Source organism: Boleophthalmus pectinirostris, unplaced genomic scaffold (assembly GCF_026225935.1).
Source record: "Boleophthalmus pectinirostris isolate CB_2022bp ecotype Guang Dong unplaced genomic scaffold, ASM2622593v1 HiC_scaffold_3, whole genome shotgun sequence".
Lineage (NCBI taxonomy): Eukaryota > Metazoa > Chordata > Actinopteri > Gobiiformes > Gobiidae > Boleophthalmus > Boleophthalmus pectinirostris.
Genome location: NW_026571299.1, coordinates 34,284,771 through 34,311,335, shown reverse-complemented (window position 1 = coordinate 34,311,335; position 26,565 = coordinate 34,284,771). Strand labels below are relative to the sequence as shown.

Below are 26,565 nucleotides of genomic sequence, written 5' to 3'. Positions count from 1 at the left end.
AGTATGTGTGGCAGTGTTGTATGTGGGAGCGGGAGAAGAGACTCTGCAGTGTCTTGGCAGCTGCATTAGTGCATCCACAGTGGCAATGCCTCCTCGAGCGCTGCGTGCCTCCTCCGCGTCCACTTGACATTACATGCCGATATGAACTCTCCACGGAACTGACTGGACGAGGAGCGAGCGGACCTTTACGCAGCAGCAGCCAGCTTTGAAGCAAGATACCAACCGGGTAGACTGCGGCCGGAGCGTTTCGTTCACACCCCGAAAGCCCGTGACGAGATTTTTTAATGGAAAATGGCGATAGGCAAAAGGTCTTGCAGCCTGGTCTGCTTCATATCTATTCAGATGATCTTTCTTCTAAGCAACGCGCCGTGGCCCGGAGCAGAGGGGCTTCTGTTCCCCCAACATTACACGTAAGTAACGCACTGTGACAGAAACCAGTGGGACTAAGATGGTCACAACTTAAGTCTTGTCCACTCGGATTTGGTGTCAAGAAATCTCTCTGTTCAATCAGCCGCTCAGCCCTGCTCTTATGTAATTTGGTTGCATCAATATAAACGCGGAAATGAACTACCCTGTATTGTGTTGAACTATTGTCCATAATCTGACAGAGAATTGAACTCATTAAAAATAACAGAAACAAATATGCCATACAATCACTCACAATTTGTTGGTTTAACAACTTAATTTTCCAAAGCATACCAAAGATCAATTGCTGTTAGATCCTATTGTCAGGGGAATAAATGGGACACACAAAACCAGGATGGTGCAGTCTTTGAAGAAGTTGATAATGAGGGTGTAATCCCATTTTCAGTCTTAGGTACAGGTGCCATTACAGTGAAAAGCCTGTAGGTTTAGTATTGTTTTCTTAGCAGAATAATGAGATGTTTCCATGGACACTGCAAGGCACCACTATTGTATTGGCCATTGGCTATTTTATATATTTTTTATTGTTAAACACTTGCTCACAGCCTCCATTAACACCTGGGCAGCAAGAGCCCGTGTCTCCTCTCAAAAACATTGGTGAAAATAAGCATCTTCCAAACATAAGGTTTTGTCCACCTGGTTCAAAAAGCGGGAACAGATCTTGTAATAATTCTGTTTAAAGCACAGTTTTATAGAATACAGTTGTTTTTTCTGTAAATAATTCTATGTACAAGTATGGTCTATCACAATCAAACGTTTTTGTGTTGAACCTAAACAGATATTGTCATGTTTGTTTTAAAGTGTCCTGTTTTAGATCTCCAGGTACTTTGTTCAGTAAGTTACTATACACAAGATTGCTTAAACTCTTGTTTTCAGTGTTTCTAACAAAAGACCAGTAGCATTCTCCTCTTCTAATCCCATCAGTCAAGTGTCTGAATAACTGTCTGAGCTACAATTGCTGCATATTGTCCATACAGATTTTATCTTTGTTGAATGATCTGCATATTCTCTTGCCCCTTAGTTTTTGACAGATTATAAATGGCTATAGATTTGGATCATGTTTATCAGTGATCCCTGTTGTCCACTTTAGGCTGTGCTTGAGGAGGACCTGGGTCCAGATGGTCCCCTCCTCTCCTCCACACCCTCGGAAATCTGCCAGTCACTAGGGGTTTACATGTAATATATACAATGAAAGTTAAAGACAATGCAACGAAACAAAACAAAACAAAACAAAACAAAATGGTGTTCGTCCTTGAAGCATTAGCTTGCAGAACATTTTGTCTTAATCTTCTGCCATCATTTAGATGGGCTAAATTGTTGTACCATGTGTGTTGTCTTTTGCTTTGGGTCTCTAAATACATGCTAAATGAAGCAGAGATTATGCGCTATGGAGCAACAGCATCTTTTTCCAATTAAGAATTAATATGACTGCAGCACAGATTTATCCAGCTTCAGGAGTGTTAACACCACTCCTCACTTCATCCCCTGTCCTGAGATAGAGACAAATAAATAATGCAGTGATATAGATGACACTGACAATGTAAAATCAGATTGACTCTTGTAACAGAACTAAAGGTGCAGTGCAATATGTAACTTTTTTGGTGAAGGGCCAGTCACCTGCTTGTCCCTATGGAAGTGTGATTGTTTGCCTGCAGTGTTCCACACTATGAGTTATGACAATTTTGCTTTTATTCAGTTCCAGGACTTTTATTGCTCAATTCATTCTTACATTGAGCACAGGTTGCCTCTCTACAGATCTGACCTGTAACTGGATCTGGTGGCATCACCTGCTTGTCTCCATGGAGATATATATTATGAATACTATACTGTGAAACGTTTTAGGCAAAGCAGTTATAGTTCCAAGCAGGCAGTGTACAGTCCATCATAAAAGTTACACAGTGCGCCTTTGTTAATTGTCAACTGTTATACTACTGATCTACAATGTCAGAATTGAATATTTACATAGAATGGAAAATAAAGCAATAGTGAAAAATTTTGACCAATGAACAAAAATGTTAATTACATATTCACACATTGTAAATGAAAAACTATAAAGCTGTCATTTTTTTTTTTCTTATTTACTAAAATTGAGCACTAATTCATTTTAAAATAAACAGATTTGATTTTATTCCCCCTTCAATGCAGTTCTAGACTGCTCCCTTGCTCCTCTCCCTGTGTCTTTGGTGAATATGGGTCATGTACAGCTATAGTACCACTGCTCTGTCCCCTGGGTCTCCAAGTGTAGAATCGGCTATAGCTGCCTCTTTATCTCCAACCTGACTTGGTACACAAAATCACCCCAGTCAACATGTGGACAGACCTCAAATTGGGCTTTGGCTTTATCTTACTAATGGCTGTTAAAGATACATATACTTAGTATTGCATTGGGTACTCAACACACTACTAAATGTATTGAATAAATATTTCATAAAAGAAAATGGTAAAGGCTAAAAGGCAGTTTGCTCTCATATCAATATTGCAGCACGACATGGCCCCACAGGTTCTACTAGTTCACAAAGATTTATTATTGTGTGTTGATCTCATTGAAAAACATAGTAGAAGCAGAGCTTAGTTGTCCCATTTGTCCATTAATCTGACACTTCTGAATTCTTAACAAAACACATTCTTTTTATAGTCATCATACATCATAAAATTATTTTATCCAGAAAGTGATATATGTATATGTTTGCTAAATGTCATATTATTATAGTATTGGTAACAGTCCTGAAGCCCAAATTATTCTATGTAACCCATAAACTTACCTTACCTTATCTTATAAATTATTTTAAATGTAATTCCTCAAGCCTTTTTGTTATTTTATATTTGGTGAAAAAGGTAGTTATTTTGGTTTGCTGGGATAAAAGTGATTGATTGACTGACAGCAGGTATTCCCAACAACTTACTCATAACACTACACTTCATTAGCTAGGACCACACCAACAACGAAACATAGTGCGAAGAAGTTTATTGATAATGTACGACGTGGGGCAGAGATGGCTGGGTTGAGACTCTAGGTGGGGGCTCCGTCTCAATCTTCAATTGGCCCAGTCGGAACGAGACCCCCCCTTGTAGGGGTCTTATGACTGAAAGAGAAAATAGGGGGTGGGAGGGTGGGGTCGAGTTCGCCGAGACAAACTGGGATGATGGGAAAGGCTGCTACATATAGGCTTCTGGGAAATTAGAGGCGTGGTCGAGGTGAGTTGTGGTTCGCTGGTGAGAGGAGAGGGCGGCTGAGGTGTGGTCCTGCTCTTGAATCTCATATTAACTACATTTATTATTACATTACTCATTGATGTAACAGTATAGCTGCCAATTGTAAAGGCCTTCCCATATGGCTTTGTGTAACTAGCCATCTGTACATCAGGTTATATAGTAAAAAAAAACAAAAACAAAAAACAGATGAGATTAGAATGTCTATAAATTATGTATACCAAATGCTATGTTATATCTTGTAAGCAGTTTCCTATTTTATTGCCAAATGGTGCATAGTTGGATTTCTTGTTAAAAAGTGCTGCTTTCTGCTATTTTTCCCAACTCCTCCGTCACTGTGTCGCTATGACTGCCGCAGGCCCGAAAATATACAGTTTAAAAAAGTAGTGCTTGTCAAACGTACCATGAGACTGTGAATCATAACTTCAATGGGAAATGCTTGTTAAAGTAGCACACAGCTTATCTTGCTATCACTGACTGTCTCCATTTTGGTTGATTTTCAAACCAGCCCAAGCTACAGATAAAGCATTTGATGTCTGCATTATCTTGTCAAGAGAATGGATAAGATGTTGTCGCTCTGATGAAAGTAGCACTTCTTGAGGCGAGATTGTAAAACTCAGCGAGCAGTAGATACATGGATGGCAGTGGTAATGGATGGCCTCTCTGGGCATGCAAGAAAGTCAATGCACATTTTTTCAGTGCTTTCAGACCAGCTTGTTTAGACACAAAGGACTAATAATGTTTAGGATTTTCACATTTACGCATTATAAACATGTTGTCAATTAATTTTAATAGATAGATAAATAGATAGATACTTTATTGATCCCTATGGAAATTCAAATAGGCCCTTCGTAGGAGAAAACAGAAATAATAACACTACATTAGAATTAAACTGTGATTCTTAAGCTGTGCATGACAGAACTATATACAGTATTTATTGTTTCATTAATAGCCTGGTTGTTTTTAGGCCTGGCGCAATATACTGAGGTGTTGTGAAACAATGAGAATCGCTCAGTTTGTGATCAAGCTTAAATCACAAATGGCTTAGTACAGTAATAATCTCTCAGTGCTCAGATAGTGTAGGCTATATCTTAATGCCATGTTAAGACCCATGTGTGGGATGGACAGATTGTTAGCTGCAAAAATGCATCCTATCACTCTAAATACACATTACTCTTATTGCATGGGTTTTACATTTAATAATGAATAGCTGTGTTCCTATTGAAAAAGCATAGGTAATAGCAAGATAATGTCAATGGTCCAGTCCCAAAATACAATACAAAATATTCTTTAAACTCTTTAGAATTTAACTGCAGTTGCCAGACCCAAGGCTTTTTGTTGCTTTCACTGCATGAGAAATAGCTGCATAGCATTAGGCTGTTTTCCATATTGAAAAATTGTTTGACCTTGAGGTGTTTTTTGTTGGAAAAACACGTGTACAAGGCTAGCATTTATTGTAGTCACAGTAGCACTGGGCTGATGAGGAGAAGCAGTAAAATATGTGCTACAGTTGCTGTCTCTCTGTTTATAGCGCTGCAATGACCTTTCACCATATGGATAAGATGCCTTTGTAATTTTGGCAAAACCGAAATACAAACACACTGTAAGTTTTTGACTGAAATGCTTAAGGGTTAAAGTTTTCTCTAATTTGAGCCAGTCCAAAACCAAGATAGAGAAACTATCTAGAGTACCTATAAAACATAATAAATTGAGATTGCACACAAAGAGTCAGATGAACCAAGATGAGGTTGTGAAATAAATGCTCTTTTTAACCAGTTCTATTTGCAGGTTGGATGGGAACAAGAAACAAAAGTACATCATGTTTTATACTCTGGGAAATTCCTTGTAACTAAAGTAGTGGTCATGTGTAGTATGAATGTCTACTGTAATGCTTTTGTAATCGGTCAGTGTCTCTGATGTTTCTTCTTTTACCCTCTCTGTGTTATTGTGGCTCCACAGGGTAATGCACTGGGCCAGACGCATAGAGCAGGAGATAGACCGGGTTTTTCAGCAGATCACTGGAGCACAGCAGCTCAAAGGGGTGAGTACAGAGCTGCGGCAGACACGGTTTCTCATTTTCTTTTCATTCACTGCTGTCCGCTGATAGAAATGCACAGGGCAGGGGGGTCAGAGTACAAAAACGCCACATATAGGGCGATTCATATAGCATCCAAGCAATTATACAGTTCTCTGTAGAAGCTGTATATTTTATTAGTGGTTGCTAGAATCAAATACAGCCCGTAATATTTATGATCTCCAGCTTTCTCAGTCCTTTATGTATTTTGAATGTTTACAGTTTTTGTGCACAATAATTATTAAATTCTTGCACTGGCTAAGCACACGATTCTGCTTGGTTTTAGCAGACCTGCTGTTATACCATATAACACCTACATTTATTTATAGATATTGATTCAGATGATGTGTTTTTGACAGAAAGGTTTTCATGGAGTTCATGTTGGAAACAAGCACATCTTATTATAGACAGGAAAGGCTATTCTTACCACTATTATTATAGTCATTACCCAACACATGGGTCGACACTGGCTTCAGCTCTTCACACTCAGTTGGTTAGAAGTCTTTCCTTAATCTTAATGAAAAAAGCTTTTTAGTAAAATAGTTAAAGGAAGAAGATACAGTGATGAGAGAATTTTAAAAATAATTTTGAGATATGACCAACACAAGCACACAAGTGTGGTAATTTAAGAGCTTTATGTATCCATGGAAATGGCATTTTTGGTACACCATTAAAAAAATATATCTTTGCTTCATGTCAGAATATAAATGCTCACATATATATTGCTATTACCTGCCCGTTCTCATTGTGGCTGGCTTTTTGAGGTTTCCTGGTCCTGATGGATGGACTGAGTACAGGGGTGGTGTCCTCTACAGTCATTCAAGCCATTTGGATTGATGTCAGAGAGGAACCACAGCACCCATCTATTGGCTTTACAGAGTGCTTTCTGTCTCAACTGTGACAGGCTGCTGATAAAAAGGTCCTTGTAAAAAGATGTGCTGTATGTTATATGGTTTCTATACTGTAGATAATTTCTCAGTTGTAGAGACTTCCTTTTTGCAGTTTGCATATTTTTCTTCTCTTAGTACTTGTCTTATTTATTTCCATTTTCACAGTGAAAATACCAGTATCTTTAATATGTCACCCCACACAGAGGACATAATAATGTAATAGAGCACTACGTAACATCTTTTTGGTGGAGGATGTGGCACATGCTTGTCTCCATGGAGATGTTGTCCCTTTTCTTGTAATTTTCCACTGTATGGTATTGTATTTTGCTATCCACGAGACAAGCAGGTGACACCACCAAGTTATGTTAGATCTGTGGAAGAATGCATGTTTTTCAAGGTATCTTGGAGCAATAAGAACACTTGTAATTGAATCAGTGTAGGATAGATTAGTTTAATGCCCTAGTGTGGAACATTCCAGCAAAGCAACATCTTATGGAGACAACCGCATTGCAAATGTTCTACCAGAAAAGTTGTAGTGCATCTTTAAATTAGCTACAACAACAGCCCTGTACAAATTAAGAGGTTGTAATTTGCTTACTGTAGTCTTAATTGAATGGTAGTGAGATGGTAGATGCTTGTTTTCTTAACTATTGAGTTAAACTCCTGTAGTCCGGAGCACGTGCCCTCCCAGTTTGTGTCACAGAGAACAGATGGTCAACCCACACTCTCATTTCATTCAGGGCTAAATTAATCCTTGTGAAAAGACTATTAGGACTCTGACATGCTTAGTGCACTCTTAGAAACATGCGTGAAAGAGTCTAGGTTTGTTTCAGTGTTTTACTGATAAACATAAGGCAGTAATGTCTCTGTGCGGTATGTGTTTCATTATGAATCACATGTTTTTCTCTTTTTTTTTCTACCCAGATTGTACTGATTTCCCTCCACTGCTTGTTTTGATGAATATAAGTTTTATTTTGTAATTATAATGCTCATGACTCAGCAATGGCCACACATGACTTAATCCCATGTTGAGCTATATGAATCATCTTGGGTTTACTATTGATTAGTCTACACAATGTGACAAACACAGAGAAACTTAAAATGGATAAAAGCAGGTGACGCCACCAGGCCCAGTTACAGCTCAGATCTGTGGAACCCAGTCACAGAACTACTGGGTGTTTTTCAAGGTTCTTTTGAATAATAATTTAATTGATTGCTTTAAATGGAAAAATAGACTTCTCGCATTTATTCAGTTATTGCTAAAAGATCCATACTATAGACAAAGCAGACTCTTCACCAAATACTCCATGTCTTTCTGTTTTCCTTAAGACCCACATCTGCCTCATAAATATGCTCCACTTTAGTCTTGCCTCCTCCTGCCTGGTTCATTGCGTTCCCTCTTGGATGTGTGTGCGTGTGTGAAGTCAGCCCAAGCTTCAGTCTCTGGTCAGTGCAGCAGCTTGAGGGATGTCTTCAGGTCCATTTATAGGATTAAGGCTGTCGCGCTGCTCCCTTCTCTCCTCAATGCAGTCCCACCAGAGCAGAGTGTGATGCCCTCATTCAGGACACACTTTCTGGTTCACTGCCTCATGTCCAGATAGTCTTCTACTATGTTATTTTAAGACAATACTAATTATATTACAGGAAAAAGACACAATTGAAAGTATATAATGTAAAAAATCTTTAGAGTAATGAATGTGCAGTGTGGTATGATTTTTATGATAGATTCCTTAATTGGTGCAACCCTGTTAAGTTATCAGAGGACTAGCAGGGTTCAGGTCACAGGTGCTTTTTCCTCAGTGAGTTAAGTTGATCACATATATATTTTCAGATTGCTTGATAACTACCACATCCATTAATAATTCATTCATATATAAAAATTAATGGTGCACTGTGTAACTTTTTTGGGGAGAGGGTCTGTTACCTGCTTGTATCCATGAAGAAGTTATTGCTTTACCTAAAATGTTCCACAGTTTTGCAATCAACATATATATTACTTGCATGTGTTCAATTACAGGGAATTTTATTATTTTGAAAAACATGCATTCTTACTGAGAGCAGAGGCACTTATCCACAGATCTGATCTGGAACTTGGCCGAGTAGCTTCACCTGCTTGACTCCATAGATGGAGATAGATGTTTAATGTTATCGAACATTTCAGCAATAGTATTTCCATGGAGATGATCAGATGACCTTCTACCAGAAAAGTTACACAGTGCACTTTTAAAAAGCAAGTGATACAAAAATACTATCACTACAGTGTAAAAATACAATCATCTGAAATTAACCACTGTTGCCCTGTGTGTCTCAATTATAATTTAGGGCCCTTAAAATTCTTAGGATTAGGATTTGCTGTGGTGTGGACTGTGTAAATCTGAAAAAAACATTTCTGACAATATTTGTGACATATTTGTGTTGCCAGTTATATATTCTTATTATGGGATTGCTCTATATTGAGACATAATGCACAGGTCAGTTTGATGCTTGTGAGAGAAAGTCAGATGGAGTTTACAGGAAACCATTAGCAACACAGGAAATTAAACATGGATTTCTGTATGCTCTGCCAACTCAGCACATCGCACTGTGGTTCACACTCCACAGAAATCATTCTGTCTGTTTTCTTAGGCTACCTCAACCACTCAGTGTAACTACAAATATATAAATACATGCACCTTATGGACACCCATGTAACACAAAAGCAGTTTAACTCTTTTTTTTCTATACAATATTTGATTACAGGGGATTTGCAACATTCATACAGTAGTAAAAATGATTGATTTGTGTTCTGGGATGCATTATCAGTTGTTTATTATAAGATGGATGGAACTTGCTGTTAATACAAGTGGTTTACAGACCCTGGATTTATTTTACATTTAAAAGTCATAAAATTGTGATTCAATTTATTGTTATTTAGATTAGTGCTGTTGTTGGTCTTGGAGTTACTGTTTTGAGAGTTTTGTGAGAAGTTCAAGCATGACAGTTCAGTACATTACATTATGTTTCATCACTATCTTTGATGCAGTTCTTCAGTGAGTAACACAGGCTGTTGTAAAGATATTTGGTTCAATATTGTTCAGCTTTAGATATCTGCTAGTTACAAATGACTGCTGTTTTAAAGACATTATTTGGAAGTGGAATTGTTTTTCTAAAAGCAAATGTCAGTGTTCCTCCAGAGAGCTGTGGGCAGGAAGCAGCCAAATTTAGGTTTTTACTTGTGTCAGGACTGTTCTCTTGTTTTCCCAGATTTTGACATAAATAGCATGTTTGTGGTGAATTCCTGAGCTTTGGGTTGTTCAAAGAATTACTCTGTAAATTGGAGATTATGTTTTTCTTAAGAAAATAAAGAATGTCAAATGAATTAATGCTTATTTTAAAAACATATATAGAAAAGCTCATACAAGATTTGCCATTATTTACACTATTTAGTAAGTTTTAGGTGCAGGGTCAGAAACCTTGAGATGCAGATTTTATCATTTTTGCCTGGAATTTTCTATGAAATTGCAAAAATTTAGCAATCTTGACAATAAAACAATTGAATGAAAGAAAGATGGATATGTTTATATCATACTGTGGAGCATTCCAGGAAAAATAATAACATGAGACTAGGAGAAGTCAGACCATCCACCAGAAAAAAGTTATATAGTTCACCTTTAATCTAATTTTTCCTTTATGTTACAGATTTATAATGAGGAAAGGCGGCGGTTCAGTGTGATCAAGAATCAACCCAGAAGAATCGTGGAAAAGGTGGCGTTAGATATCGAAAGACTCCTGGCTAAAAAACGCAAAGCCCTGGATGTAAGTATGACAATGATACTGTCAGTACTCTAGGATTTAATTACTTTTTTATTTTGCTTCTTTGTAGACTTAAATTTTCTTCTTTGAATGGAAATATTCTTCAAATAAGAAAAGAATAATTGAAAACCATGAATATAATATATTAAACAAAAAATATACATACCTTTAAGATTAGCTTCATGTTACATTTTTCTAAACTATAGCGTAGGATACAAGGATACAACTGTTTAGTGCTTTGGATGTGCCCAGTAATAGTGGTCAAAATATTGAATGTATATATAGTAATTTGGCTCACCATCTCACACTGCTTTCAGTACAAAATCCTGCTCCTCACATTCATAGCCCTCCACAACCTTGCACCTTCATATCTATCTGCTTAGACTGGCCTTTTGTTACACCATACCACCAGACCACCAGACCACCAGACCACTGCTGTCCTGTATTAACTGTATGCTTTTAACTGTATGTTTTTTCTGTATACACGGTATTCGTAATTATTAGGCAAGTTGTATTTAAGATGATTCATTTTATAATTGAACATCATTGAACATCTACAGTGCTCTCAATCAGTCCAACATGTTAATAAACCTCAAACTTGAATATTTAAGAAAGTAAAAGTGAAGTTTTGGCTTTCTTAGGAGAAAATCTATGTGTGCGCAATTATTGGTCAGCTATTAATGTGTAGAATTATTATGCAACAAAATGAAAAATTAACATTTTCCATTTTCACTATTTTCATCTGTCAGAATAATAAACAACTCAAAATGTATAAATAAAAATTTCTGATATTTAAAAAAATTATAAAATAAAAAATCAGTGACTAATATAGCCAACCTTCTTCTCAATAATGGTCATAAGCCTTCCATTCACAGAGTCTGTCAGTTTCTTCTTTTTGTGCAGAAGGAACCACAGCCCCCCAGACGCTGTTCATAGAGGTGTACTGTACTCTTTTCCTTCACCATAAATCTCCCATTTAAGAAGGGCCCACAATTTCTCAATAGGGTTTAGGTCAGGTGAGGAAGGGGGCCATGTCATTATTTTGTCTTCTTTAAAGACTTTACTGTCTAGCCTTGCAGTGGAGTACTTCAGTGCATGTGATGCAGCATTGTCTTGCATAAAAATCATGGTCCTCTTGAAAGACGTAGACATTTTCCTGTACCAGTGCTTAAAGAAAGTGTTTTGGAGTTATGAGTTCATCTTCAACCTGAAAAGGTCCAGCAAGCTCATCTTTAATAATACCATCCCATACCAGTTACCCCAACTCCACTTTACTGGCATCTGAGTCAAAGTGGAGCTCTGTGCCTATTACAAATCCAGCCACGGGCCCATCCATCTGGTCCACCAAGAGTCACTCTCATCTCATCAGTCCATAAAACCTTTGAAAAATCTGTCTTCAGATTTTTCTTGGCCCAGTCTTGATGTTTCAGCTTATGCTTCTTGTTCAGTGGTGGTTGGGTTTCAGCCTCCCTTACTCTTGCCACACTGTTGACTATTTACAACAAAATGTTTGATGGTTCTGACCACACCACAGTATTTTTGCAAGAGTGTTACAAGAGTGCTGCATCCCTTTGAAAGACTTTTTACAATTTTTGATTTTTCAGAGTCAGTTCAATTTTACCTGCCCATTTTACCTGAGGAAAAAAAGCTGCCTAATAATTCTGCCCACCTTGACATAGGGTGTCCCTTTTTAGACAAATACACATCACCTGATCTGCTTAAATCCAATAAGAATTAAAGTTTATACAGCTTGGAGTTGGAGAATATGCATGAAATGCTTATTATTATGCTTATTATTATTAATTTACCTATTTAGTTTTAGTTTACTATAACTATCTGCTATGGGTGAATTTGTCAGCAGTTGTAATTCCTATAACAATTTGAAGGAAACGTATTTCTAATTAAGCTTTAAAATCCCATAGAACCCTTAGTTATTTGTGTAATGTCTTTTAAACAAGCTGAACAAAAATGTTTTCTTGGAGTGTCACGGCTCCTCTGAGACACAATAGTTCTTGATGTTTTTAATCAATAAAGGAAAGAGTAGGTCTAATGCAGCTCATTTGTGTGTGTAGAGGTTAGCCAGTGAAGCGGAGCGGTTACAGCGGGAGCATCTGTGGAAGGACAGCATCAAGGTAAACACAAATTAATTTAAAACCACCATCAACAGCACTGTGCAAATGACTCAACAGGCCCATGGACAGAATGGAAATAATACGTTTTATGTGGGTTGCTTTTGTCACAATGTGCGGACTAAAATCTATACGTACTCACTTCAGGGGGGCATGCTTTCTGTAATGTAAATCCTTTATTATTGGATCAGCAACATGATTTGGGTTACAATAGGTGAAGGTTTAGGTTAAGGTTTAACAAGTACAGAAACTATGGTTGAGGAAGTCAGGGTCAGTCCCAAAGAAATTAGTGTCATATATATATATATATATATATATATATATATATATATATATATATATATATATATATATATATATATATATATATATATATATATATATATATATATTATTTATTTATTTATTTATTTATTTATTATTTATTTATTTATACACACACACACAGTGTTGGGGAGTAACAGATTACATGTACCGGCGTTACATAATCAGAGTACAAATTATGAGTAACTATTCGATTACAGTTACTGTTTCAGTGAGTGGTAAATGGATTACAGTTACTTTGTTGAAATATATAGATTACATGGCAGTATTTTCCTGTTTTCACATTTTGGGCTATATCCCAAATATTTTATTTTTTCTCGGTAATTCCATTCATTGCTGGAAACCCAAACAGAACGTGCAATAAGAGCTACGTAAACGTAGGCCTGTAACGATAATCACTAAATCAGGCCTACGTAAACGTCATGTTAACGTTGGTGGCGTCAGTCACACAATGGACAAGGTCGTTAATAATCGCCGTTGATAATAATCTGAATCATTTTGAGTAAAAAAAACATCCAATATTACAGATTTTTACTGGGCTGGTGCCTTTATGTTTGTGCTGAAAGTGATTTTTCTTTTTTTTTTAAATAAACAATATGACACCTAACAGTAGGGTGGACATAATTTAAATTGATCTCATATAGAAAGCATTTCTCTATCAATGATATTTTCAAGATGGTTAAGTAAAGCCTGGGCTTTTAATTCTCTTTAAGCAGACAAAACCTATGTTAAGATTTCCTCGTCTTTGCTTCTGTACAGTAAACAAAAGTCTGTTCACGGAGACTTGGGCTCAACACACAATTGAAGAAAACAAACATTAATTTTCAGGATGTGGTTGCTACATTCATGCAGTTTTAAAAAACATGACAATATCAAGTAATCCAAAGTATTCAGATTACATTACTCACTTTAAGTATCTTAATGGATTACGTTACAAACTACATTTTGGGGTATGTAATTTCTTTTAATTTCTTTTTTTGAGCAAGACTACATTTCATAGTATTTTATTTAATTTAATACTAAACAGATCAGAACAGTTTTGTGCTAATTATGTCAGGCAGATACAAAAATGTATTCAGTTCATGTTGTCTGAAAATGGGACACACAGCTGCTTCCTCCAGATCACTGCTCTCAGCTGTTGTGTTGAGTTTTGCACATGTTTCATTCACTATATTTACAAAACTAAGTCAGGCTCATACCTCATTTAAGCCCAAATTTGGGAGAGTCGTCATGTAGTTATAGCAGAAATACATGAAATGCTCTTTAGGCAAGGTGAGTCTTTAGGCTTATATTTTTATTTTTGTAAAACAGAAAGTTCCTATTGATTCTCTATGGAATTCTTGAGTTTAACAGAGAATAAGGGAAAGGCTTTATGTTTGTGAAGCGTACATTATGATTTACTCATGAATAATTGAATAATTGTAAAATATTAAGATTCAGAAGAAAATGTACATGATGCTTGTTAATGATCTAAATACTCCCATTTATTCTCCTGAAGGAGACAAGACAGAGTTTTTCACTAAAGATTTTATTTACATTAATTGTAAGTGAGCATACAAGCCAAATATATATGAGATTAATTACAATTCCCCACTATCTCTTCAAAAATAACGTCTGTCTTTTATGTAGATTTGATTATGCGCTGTCTCCAAAAGGTTACATTCTCAGGGCTGTAGTATTTTAGTTGTATCTTTAAACAGATCCAAAATAGTGTGTGATTTTATGTCAAACTTGTTCTTGTGCTCAGAGAGCAGATGGCGGCACTCAGCCTGGCCCTCACACTCACTGATTCATCATGTGGCTGCACAAAGCACAATGCACACATTTGGATGAGACAGATTTGAAATACGAACATTTGGGATTTACCATAACAAATGTGTCACAAAAACATTTGTTACAAACACATTTAAACAGTGATTATTTTATTTATATCTATATAAAGAGCTTGTAATATACAGATGGTATGCTTGTGCCATATAGGCCATACTTAAAGACATACAGTGTAACTTGTCAAGTTTGGGTTTTGCTAGCTCTATATCTCCATGGTTTTTGCCTGGAATATTCCATAGTATGGCAATAAATGTATCTATCTCATATTTATTCAATTGCAGTTGTTTTTATTGCAAAGAAAAACACACTTTATTACTGTGATTGTGCTCACTATCCCACAGACTGACTCCATGAACATAGATAATTTCAATGCCATTTTGTGGAACATTCTAGGCAAAGTTTTGCCATAGAAACAAACAGATGACAAACCCTCGTCCTGAAAATTTACATAGTGCCATGTTGAGGAAATGGCAAAGTTATCATACATATTAATCTGACTTGGAAAGACACAAACTTGTTTTAACATGTCTGTATTTTTAGGAGCTGGACATGGCATACTATGACTCCAAGGCAGAGCTGGATTATGTGAGTAAATTCTCTGTTTTTGATTGCTGTGAAAATGTGAAATCCTTAATATGGGAAGGTAATTGCAGTAACTACTTTGCCTGGCTAGATGCATTGACTTTCTTACAAGGTTAAAAGCTGTAGAAAATGGTCCAATCATAACAGTTTACAGTAGTTTGATGTTGTTCAGTCAGCCATATTTTGGTTAAAAAAATAAAATAATAAATACATATATAAACTGCTGAGTTTATAGAAACCTTTATGCTGTACATTAAAATATCCTATATAAAATGTGGTTTTAATTCCTAATCAAATATTTTCTCCCCTATTTGAAACCCAAACAGCACAAGTAGACCATTTATACCAAATATTTTATACTATATTACTTCCATGACAGTATTCCATGGATGGAGAAGGAGAAGTGGAGAACCCCTCCCACATCAAGCTGGAGTTTGTTTACGACCCAAATTTCAAAAACAATGTCAACTACTCCTACACAGCTGTCCAGATCCCAACAGATATATACAAAGGAGGTACGTGACATTTGGGTTCTAGAGCTGGGCAATATGACAAAAAATGTGTCACTTCATTTTTTCCCTAGTGGCAGATCACAGTTTTAATTTTAAACAAATAAAAATGTCTTTCAGTATGAATTTCCTGAAGACACAATTATAGACTAACAAGTGATCTTTAACACATTTCTTCCTCCAAAGTCTAAACTCGGCTCATGAGTATTGTCTTTGGACGTCTGAGTCAAATAATCCTACCTGATCAGTCATTAGAAATAACTGAATCTTGATTTCGATTAAAATGTATTCAATTGTACAGACTTATTTAGGACCTCCACTATTGCTGGGTTTATAGATGACATCATAACATATGCATGGACCTATACATTTTATGGGCTTAGTCACTAATAAAAACAATCAGGTTCAACATCCGTTGTTCTACTGGGGGACTTCAACGCCCACATGGGTAACGACAGTGACACTTGGAGAAGGGTGAGTGGGAGGAACGGCCTCCCTGATCTGAACCCGAGCGGTGTTTTGTTATTGGACTTTTGTGCTAGTCACGGTTTGTCCATAACGAACACCATGTTCGAGCACAAGGGTGTCCATAAGTGCACGTGGCACCAGGACACCCTAGGCCGGAGGTCGATGATCGACGTTGTAGTCGTGATCTCCGGCCGCGTGTCTTGGACACACGGGTGAAGAGAGGGGCTGAGCTGTCAACTGATCACCACCTGGTTGTGAGTTGGGTTCGCTGGCGGAGGAGGAAGCCGGAAAGACCTGGCAGGCCCAAGCGTGTAGTGAGGGTCTGTTGGGAACGTCTGGTGGAGCCCTCTGTCAGAGGGACTTTCAACTCGCACCTCCGGGAGGACTTCTCCCGGATTCCGGGGGAGGCTGGAGATATGGAGTCCGAGTGGGCTTCATTCTCGGCCTCTATTGTCAATGCGGCCGCTCGGAGCTGTGGGCGTAAGGTCTGTGGTGCCTGTCGCAGCGGCAATCCCCAAACCCAGCGGTGGACACCGGAAGTAAGGGATGCCGTCAAGCTGAAGAAGGAGTCCTTTCGGGTCTTGCTGGCTCGGGGGACTCCTGAGGCAGCTGACGGGTACTGGCGGTCCAAGCGTGCTGCAGCTCGTGCGGTTGCGGAGGCAAAAACTCGGAGCTGGGAGGAGTTCGGGGAGGCCATGGAGGAGGACTATCGGACGGCCTCAAAGAGATTCTGGCAAACCGTCCGGCGCCTCAGGAGGGGGAAGCAGTTCTTCTCCAACACTGTTTACAGTTCGGGGGGAGAGCTGCTGACCTCGACTGGGGACGTTGTCCGGTGGTGGAAGGAATACTTTGAGGATCTCCTCAATCCCACCGTCACGTCTTCCGAGGAGGAGGCCGAGGCTGGGGACTCGGAGGCGGACTCATCCATCACCCTGGCTGAATCACTGAGGTGGTTGGCAAGCTCCTTGATGGCAAGGCTCCGGGGGTGAACGAGATCCGTCCTGAGTACCTTAAGTCTCTGGATGTTGTGGGGCTGTCTTGGCTGAGACGCCTCTTCAACATCGCGTGGCGGTCGGGGACAGTGCCTCTGGACTGGCAAACCGGGGTTTTGGTCCCTCTGTATAAAAAGGGGGACCGGAGGGTGTGTTCAAACTATAGGGGATCACACTCCTCTCAGCCTTCCCGGTAAGGTCTATTGCCAGGGTACTGGAGAGGAGAATCCGGCCAATAGTCGAACCTCGGGTCCAGGAGGAGCAGTGTGGTTTTCGTCCTGGCTGTGGAACACTGGACCAGCTCTACATTCTCCATAGGGTGCTCGAGGGTTCATGGGAGTTTGCCCAACGAGTCCACATGTGCTTTGTGGATCTGGAGAAGGCATTCGACCGTGTCCCTCGTGGTGTCCTGTGGGGGGTGCTCTGGGAATATGGGGTCCGGGGCCCTTTGCTAAGGGCTGTCCGGTCCCTGTATGACCGGAGCAGGAGCTGTGTTCGCATTGCCCGCAGTAAGTCAGACCTGTTCCCGGTGCATGTTGGACTCCGCCAGGGCTGCCCTTTGTCACCGGTTCTGTTCATTGTGTTTATGGACAGAATTTCTAGGTGCAGTCAGGGGCCGGAGGGGGTCTGGTTTGGGGACCACAGGATCTCATCTCTGTTGTTCGCAGATGATGTTGTCTTGTTGGCTCCATCGAACCAGGACCTGCAACGTGCACTGGGGCGGTTTACAGACGAGTGTGAAGCTGCTGGGATGAAGATCAGCTCTTCCAAGTCTGAGGCCATGGTTCTCGACCGGAAAAAGGTGGCTTGCCCTCTCCGGGTGGGTGGGGAGTCCCTGCCTCAAGTGGAAGAGTTCAAGTATCTCGGGGTCTTGTTCACGAGTGAGGGAAGGACGGAACGTGAGATTGACAGGCGGATCGGTGCAGTGATGCAGTCGCTGTATTGGACTGTGGTGAAGAGGGAGCTGAGCCGAAAGGCGAAGATTTACCAGTCAGTCTTTGTTCCTACTCTCACCTATGGTCATGACCTCTGGGTAATGACCAAAAGGACGAGACCGCAGATACAAGCGCTCGAAATGAGTTTCCTCCGCAGGGTGGCTGGGCGCTCCCTTAGAGATAGGGTGAGGAGCTCAGTCACACGGGAGGAGCTCGGAGTAGAGCCGCTGCTCCTCCACGTCGAGAGGAGCCAGCTGAGGTGGCTCGGGCATCTGTTCCACATGCCTCCTCCTTCTGGGCATATCCCACCGGGAGGAGGCTCCGGGGAAGACCCAGGACACGCTGGAGGGACTATGTCTCTCGGCTGGCCTGGGAACGCCTCGGGGTCCCCCGGAGGAGCTGGAGGACATGTCTGGGGTGAAGGAAGTATGGGAGTCCCTGCTTAGACTGCTGCCCCCGCGACCTGGCCCCAGATAAGCGGAAGAAAATGGATGGATGAATCTTGATTTCGATTAAAATTTATTCAGTTGTACAAACTTATTTATGACCTCTATTGCTGGGTTTATAGATGACATCATACCATATGCGTGGACCTATACATTTTAATGGGCTTAGTCACTCATAAAAACAATCAGGTTCAACATCTTTGGATTTTTTATTTATATATTTTAGCAAAATTATAATGTTTGTCTTTATGTTTTCAATTAGCGCCAGTGATTTTGAATGAATTGAACTGGACTCAGGCTCTGGAGAAAGTCTTTATGGAGAACAGCAGAGAGGATCCATCTTTACTGTGGCAGGCTTTTGGAAGTGCTACCGGAGTCACGCGATACTATCCAGGTATATGTTTTTAACTTACTTTCAAGGATTTCATTAACTGCATATAATTTTAAAGAGAAACAAGAAGGCCTTCTGTCTGCATTGGAATCAAAACTGTGCCTAGTCTTTTCCTTAGTATTACATTTGAAGTAAAATTATAGTCATGTGTTATTGTACAAGATATACCTACGACACACTGTAATGTTTTTGACATATGTGGTTTGAATGAAACCCCTTCTTTCTGCCCTTTCTGAGCAACCCCATGGAAAGCTCCTGATAAGATTGACTTGTATGATGTGAGGCGGAGACCTTGGTATGCTGCATTGCTACTGATTAAATACTGAATTATTTACCAGATTCATGCTGTTACTATAATGTAATTTTATTCATATGCACACAGGTACATCCAAGGTGCCTCATCTCCCAAAGACATGGTTATACTTGTTGATGTGTAAGTAAATGATTTTATTCAGTTATTTTTACTACTATTCTGTTATTTTTATTATTAAGTTAAAAAACATATTAACACGTGTTCTGCAATTTAAATTACTTTCCAAAGCTTAAGGGTGCACTATATAACTTTTTGGTTGGGGGTCTGGCTTGTTTCTATGGATATGTCATTGCTCTGCCTGGAATGTTCCACTGTATGACTTTAAACTGCTATATCGTATATTTATTCAGTTACAGGTGGTTTTACTGCCTCTCCTCAGATCTGACCTGTAACTCGGTTGGTTTGGTCTCCATGATGACAAAAAGGTTTAATACCATACTGTGAAACATTCCAGACAAAGGAATAACATCTCCATGGGGACAAGCATTTGACAGACATACCAGAAAAGTTACAATGCACATTTAACAACTGTACTGACATTTTATTATTGTATATACAGTAAATATAGGCACACTAAAGAGTAAAGCAGTTATAACAAGAATAAAAACATTTGAGAGGCACTTAGCGTGCTCAAAAGATCAAAATGATTCTAAGTAGAATAATGTCAAAGCTCAAATGAAGACAAACAAAAAATGTAAGCAACTGTAAACAGTTTATAATGTAAATTAATCTTTCTTGCTTTTATTGTTGTTTGCTGAAGTTACATGAAAATCAACAGAACACAGTCATAGCTGAGGTCTGCGTTTTGTGTCCTTGTAGTGGCTAGTTTTTGTAAATCTAATCTAATATTGAGAGGGAGAGGCGACTAGAGCAGCCCTTCATCCACATGTGTCATGCCTACGAGACCGTCTCCATGGCAGCAACTACTCCACTTATAATGAGTCCTGAACCGATGTTCCCATCCACTGTATTAGGGTTATGATATTAAATAGATTCAGGGCTTACTTTTCTAATCTGCAAAGGTGGCTCAAGTAATTAGAATCTCTTGGTGTGGAGTCTGGATGGATCTGAATTTGATACTGTGGGTTCTTTGTCTTCCCTTTATTGTCTAAAAAGATTCATGAGATAGTGAAAATGCTTTTGAATAACATCTTATTGCAATTTTTTGGGTTTAAATGTTTTCATCGATATATTTTTCACCCAAAATAGATTAAAAAAATGTTGATATAGGGTACATTAAAAGATAAATTCTCATACAGAGAAATCTGAGTATTTGTTATAATCAAAAGACTACTTACTACTTACTTATTCTAACTTACTTCTTTGAAAAGAATTTGTGATTTTGTCATTCTATGTTATACCTGACTGTTGTAATACCATGTTTTCCAGGAGTGGCAGTGTCAGTGGACTCACTCTGAAGTTGATCAAAGCCTCTGTCATGGAGATGCTGGATACTTTGTCAGATGATGATTATGTCAATGTGGCTAGGGTAAGAATATGATCCATTAAATCTTTAAGTAAATTGCACATTGCAAAATTAAAATTTCATCTTTTGAAAAAATCATCTTTTCTTGTTTTAGTTTAATGAGAAAGCTGAAGCTGTGGTCCCCTGTTTCAAACACCTTGTTCAGGCAAATGTTCGTAACAAAAAGATATTCAAAGAAGCAGTCCAACAGATGCAAGCTAAAGGCACGACTGACTACAAATCCGGGTTTCACTTTGCTTTCAACCAGCTGTTAAATGTAAGCAACAGTTCACACTATCAATATAAAGTAGGAGAGACAGACCAAGATGCATTTTTTCATGAAACGATGACCTCTGTCAGTATTTTTAGGTTAATATGTAGGGTGATTTTTGTAATTTTCCCCAAACTAGCTAATTAGAATTCAGTACAAATCTGCAACCTTGTTTTACTACAAACTGGATAAAACAACAGTGTAGTCACATTTTTTGCAGTACCCTCTTTTAAATTATGCCTGTAAATTTCTTGGTTGAGGTTAAAGTGACTGGACTGTAAAATGAGCACATGTGCAAAAATTTCACTGTATAGCCTTTTGGTTTGAATGATCACACTTACATATTTCTGTTCTTTAATATTTTCATTGACTGAATTTAAAAATTTTTGCTCACATCCAAAACACCAATTATCTTGTCTAATTGAACGCCCACCTCTAATTAAATCTACTTCCACTTCTGCTTCTACTACTTCTAAACATACTTCCAATAATATTTTAATTTCTTTGTAGAAAACAAATGTCCCTCGGGCAAATTGCAATAAGATAATCATGCTGTTCACTGATGGGGGAGAAGACAGGGCGCAGGACGTGTTTATGCAATACAACTGGCCCAACAAAACGGTACAATAAATGATATTATACTCTCTCTCCTCAACACTGCCCTCTCTTCCTTCAACCCTTCTCTGTCTCTCCTTCTGCTTTCTCTCTCCCCCTCCCCTTTTTCTTGTTCTCTTTCATGACCCCCCCCCCACATTCTCTTTATCTCTCTTTCTCATGACTCCCCCTTCTCTCTCCCTCACTCTGTCTCCCTCTTCCTCTTCATCTGCCTCTTTTTTCCACATCTCTCTAACTTTACTTTCTATTTCAGCAATGCTACATAATCTAAATTGTATTTTAATATATTTTTCCTTACAATTTCGCCCTGTTTAGGTTCGAGTATTCACCTTTTCTGTCGGTCAACACAACTACGACGTCACACCATTGCAGTGGATTGCTTGTACTAATAAAGGTAACGTAAAGGCAAATTGGATTGTGGTTGGCTTATTTGATTTCATGTATTACTCTTTATATAGGTACTTTCATATAGCTTTAAAATATGTATTAAAATGTTAAAGATTAAGTGTGAGCACATTTGATGAATAAGCTTCATGGGTAAAATTCATGGCTATATTAAGAATGCACATACTGGAACAGAGTGCAGAGTCTATTAAAATTGATGAATAGATTTGGAACCACCTCACGGGACCAAAACAAATAAATCAATCCCTAATGCGCCTGGTCTCCAAAACACTGGCAGTAATTACGCCTATGTTATGCCGCAAATGCTTTTATTTTTGAAGCAAATATGACTAACTGTTTTAGTTAAGTGAGAGTGCAATTAAGCCAAATATATTAAAGGTGCACTATATAACGTTTCTGCTCCTTACTGCCTCCACAGAGATGTTATTGCTTTGCCTAGAATGTTCCACAATATCGCATTAAACTTAACTATCTCCATAGAGACAAGCAGTACAAATGCATGTTTTTAAAGGTTTTTTTGACCAATGAAAAACATGTAATTGAACACATTCCAGGTAAAGCAATAACATTTCTAGGGAGACAAGCTGACAGGGGACGCTTAGAAGTTACAGTTACACAGTGCTCCTTTAAAAAGCTGTCTCAATTTCTGTTTCATCTATATTTCCCCCTTCTTATAATGACCTACCTATAGCCAGACTTAATGTTTTTTTGTTTTTTTTTTGTTTTTTTTTAAGTCTGGTATTAAATATGTCTATTGGGTTATATTAGCACAAACACTGATTAATATACTCATGCATAACATTATGGCCACTTACATAATATTGAGCGAACATCAACAATAGTGGTTGAGAATTTGACATTGTTTTTTAGTAATCAGAATTTTTTCATTGTCTAAAATTTGTGGTTAAATGTTCACTTGTGAAATAATATTATGCTTGATTACATATTTTGCCTCCTTAAAACTATATCAGCTTTTTAAACTAGAAAAGTAAATGAAGTAGATGAATTCTGCGGTGTTCCACAAAAAGATCCTCTGTGTTATTTAAGTGTCTGAGTCACTCTAGTAAAATGCTGAATATTTATGATCTTGCCTCTTGTGTATTCTAATATGTATATCTTGCTTCACTCTCTCTCTTTCTGCCCCCTGTCTCATGTTCTTTTCTCACCGACTCCCCTTTTCTCTCTCCTATCTTATCTTACTCTCCCTCTTTCTTTCCCTCTCCCCTCACCGCTTTTTCCTTTCTCTCTCTTCACTATCTTGCTTTCTCCCTTTCTTTTCTTTCTCTCTCTCCCTGACCCTCTTTCTCTCTGTCTTCTATTATCTTACTCTTCCCTCTCTCCCCCCTTTCCCCAAACCCTTGTTTTCTCTCTTTCCTTATTATTCCTCTCACTCCTTCCTTTCTCTCTCTCTCTCTCTCTCTCTCTCTCTCTCTCTATCTATCTATCTATCTCTCTCTTTCTCTTCCTTTCTCTCCCCCCTTTGCTATGTTTCTTTTTCTTCTGTTTTCGTCAGGTTACTATTTTGAGATCCGTTCCATCTGTGCCATCAGGATTAACACCCAGGTGGGTTAGACTCCTGTACTCAGCTCCCCCGTTTGTTTGCACACAGTATTGTCCCCTATGACCCAATGTTGTGGCTGTAGTGATTTTGCTCCATGCACTGTTGTGTTATGACAGGAGTACCTCGATGTGCTGGGGCGCCCCATGGTGCTCGCGGGCAGTGATGCAAAACAGGTTCAGTGGACCAACGTCTATCAGGACGCTCTGGTGAGAAAGCCGTGGGAGTTCATGAGAAACTGCCTTTCCATGTCCTGTTCTTCAGTGATGGAATATAAACAACAATTCAGAATTTTGCATTAAATATATGATGCAATCTATCAATCAGAGTATAAAAAAACAATATTTGCATGACTAATCTTTATAAAAACTATGATTATACTAGACTATTCACTTAAAAACTAAAAAGACGGTCATGAAAATCAGAGACTAATCAATTTTGACACTAGTATCAAAACTAGATACTCAAGTAAAGAAAACAAGCATTTAGAATAGAAAAATGCACAAAAAGGACATTTCTGAATCATTTTAGAATGGTCTTGATCTAAATCTCAATTACGACCAAATGAGATGATGTGAATAAATGACTCTTATTTTGAGTTGAAAATCACATTCGAGTGATTTCAATCATTGTTTTATTACATCATATCAAAATAATGTTAGTATCATGACAACACTACTGTAGTTTAAACAGAGCCTTTTAAACACAAACTACACAGCATTTGGACAAACTGCACAAAAATTTAACTTTAACAATTTTGCAATATACCTTTGCAGGGTCTTGGTTTGGTAGTGACTGGAACATTACCGGTATTCAACCTGACTATGGATGGAAACTCACAGGTAAAGATGATATAATAATTGCTTTAGCCTGTAATTGGTGCCTATAGTGACTGTTTTATTATTGTGTTGCTTATTGTATAGAACCAGCTGATCTTAGGCGTGATGGGTGTTGATGTGCATCTGGATGAGATTAAGCGTCTGACACCGCGATATAATGTAAGAGACCACACACAATTACACAATTTCAAATGAGTCTACTGCTGGATAATAAAGTGATGCAATTAAACATTTTACTTTCTTATGTCTCCGTTGTTTTAAAAAGTTGTGCATTATTTGATTAAACAGTGCTTAGCCTAATTTTGCCATGTAGTAATACATTTTGATAAGTAGGGATGGTGATATTGGATGAGCTTACAAATGAAACTGAAAAAATTAATAAACAGATGCAGCGGCAGAACATATTAAATTGACTTTATTACAGACACAAAAGAAGAAACTGACTTACTTTTTGGTTTATTATTTTAAAGGTACACTATGTAACTTTCCTGGTGGAATTCAAGTCACTTATTTGTCTCCAGGGAGATGCCTGCCTGTTCCACAGCATGGCTCATAAAGAATACAGTACAAATATACATTTTTCAAAACACCTCTATTGAATGAATGCAAGATAAGTTAAATGCCATGCTACGGAACATTCAAAGCAAAGCAATAATGTTCACATAGAGACACGGCGTCCCCTGCCAGAAAAGTAACATAGTGCATCGTTAACCTTAGCTTTTAGTAAGGACATTTATAATAGTAGACCTATTTAAGCTATATATGAGAAATAATGTCAACAGGCCTCCAAATCAGTTATTATTGTTTTCTGTTATTTCTGACAGCTGGGAGCAAATGGCTACATATTTGCTATTGATCCAAATGGGTATCTCCTGCTCCACCCCAATCTCCAACCCAAGGTAAGTTATAATCCACATTCTTACTACTTTTCAATTTTAGCAATGATCTGATTTTGTTTGTATCAGCTTGTGAACCTACCTGAGCCTGTTACTTTGGACTTCCTGGATGCTGAAGTAGAGGATAGCAACAAAGAGGAGGTAAAAGCCTGCAACCAACTGTCTAAGAAGATAAATTAAATAAATTAATAAATGGGCTTCAGGCTGTTTGTGTTCTTAGTTTTACTTTGTTTTTTTATAAGGTAATTGACCTATAATTTATATATATTTTTTCTCTATGCAACTTTAAGAAAAGTTATGTAAATTGTGTATTATAATTAATACCAATAGGCCTGTTAAACAGCTTGTGTGTACATGTGACTACATTCATGTTTTCTAGATTCGGAGACAAATGATTGATGGACATCCAGGTGAAATGCAAATCAAAACACTTCTAAAGTCAATTGATGAGGCAAGTCTTAAACTAAGAAATGATTAAAACTCAACTTTGAAGTATGGTCACTAAAACAAGGAAAAACAAAAAATAACGTATTATTGTTGTTGTAGCAATACATTGATGATGTGTACAGGGGCTATACCTGGGCTCCAATTAATGGGACAGATTACAGGTAAGTGAATCAATTTATCGGACCTTTTTAAATAAAGGAAATATTTTAGAATACAAAAAAATGTAATATTTTCTTTGTGTGTGTGTTTTATTTGTTTTCCTGTTCCTGTTGGGATGGCATGCTCTGCAGTTTGGGCTTGGTATTACCGCCTTACAATGAATATTACATCCAAGCCGACCTCAGTGATGTGATGCTGCAGCTTCAATGTAAGAATGCAGTAATAGCAAAGAACACCTATTTTCCGATCTGTTACAATGTTATTTCCTCATCAAAAACATACCTAGAGTTTTGTTTTGTTTCATTCACACATGTTTAACACACAGGTCTTGCATATTTAGGCTGAGTTCTTCTTTCAAACAGAAAGCACTCTGTTCCACTTTGTGATGTCATGTGGTAATACAATAAGCTCTCTATTGAGTTTTTAAGGTCCACACAACTTCACCATAATCATTTGGATAATTTCAGCTCTAAAATTACCAATCTCTACTGAACAAAAGGTAAACGGTAGCTGGTAACTTGAAAACTAGTGCTTCATAACATAACAAGATGAAACAGCATTTTGAGGTTTGGAGATGCAGATAGACTAATAAACCAGGATTA

The 26,565-nt window shown here is 38.1% G+C and overlaps 1 protein-coding gene across 1 annotated transcript in view; it reads left to right on the top strand.

Moving 5' to 3' along the window:
- LOC110168769 (voltage-dependent calcium channel subunit alpha-2/delta-2-like) overlaps nucleotides 1–26,565 on the top strand; it is a 36,900-nt gene continuing 10,335 nt past the window's right edge. Inside the window, exons 1-22 of the mRNA XM_055160169.1 lie at nucleotides 1–410; nucleotides 5,593–5,674; nucleotides 10,276–10,392; nucleotides 12,462–12,521; nucleotides 15,213–15,257; nucleotides 15,634–15,769; nucleotides 18,867–18,998; nucleotides 19,233–19,290; nucleotides 19,378–19,428; nucleotides 20,698–20,797; nucleotides 20,889–21,050; nucleotides 21,555–21,665; nucleotides 21,975–22,053; nucleotides 23,578–23,627; nucleotides 23,742–23,831; nucleotides 24,399–24,464; nucleotides 24,546–24,620; nucleotides 25,286–25,360; nucleotides 25,427–25,498; nucleotides 25,737–25,808; nucleotides 25,904–25,965; nucleotides 26,095–26,171. Coding sequence (XP_055016144.1) covers nucleotides 292–410; nucleotides 5,593–5,674; nucleotides 10,276–10,392; nucleotides 12,462–12,521; nucleotides 15,213–15,257; nucleotides 15,634–15,769; nucleotides 18,867–18,998; nucleotides 19,233–19,290; nucleotides 19,378–19,428; nucleotides 20,698–20,797; nucleotides 20,889–21,050; nucleotides 21,555–21,665; nucleotides 21,975–22,053; nucleotides 23,578–23,627; nucleotides 23,742–23,831; nucleotides 24,399–24,464; nucleotides 24,546–24,620; nucleotides 25,286–25,360; nucleotides 25,427–25,498; nucleotides 25,737–25,808; nucleotides 25,904–25,965; nucleotides 26,095–26,171 — 1,891 coding nt within the window. The 5' untranslated portion in view covers nucleotides 1–291. The remainder of the gene's footprint in view (nucleotides 411–5,592; nucleotides 5,675–10,275; nucleotides 10,393–12,461; nucleotides 12,522–15,212; nucleotides 15,258–15,633; nucleotides 15,770–18,866; nucleotides 18,999–19,232; nucleotides 19,291–19,377; nucleotides 19,429–20,697; nucleotides 20,798–20,888; nucleotides 21,051–21,554; nucleotides 21,666–21,974; nucleotides 22,054–23,577; nucleotides 23,628–23,741; nucleotides 23,832–24,398; nucleotides 24,465–24,545; nucleotides 24,621–25,285; nucleotides 25,361–25,426; nucleotides 25,499–25,736; nucleotides 25,809–25,903; nucleotides 25,966–26,094; nucleotides 26,172–26,565) is intronic.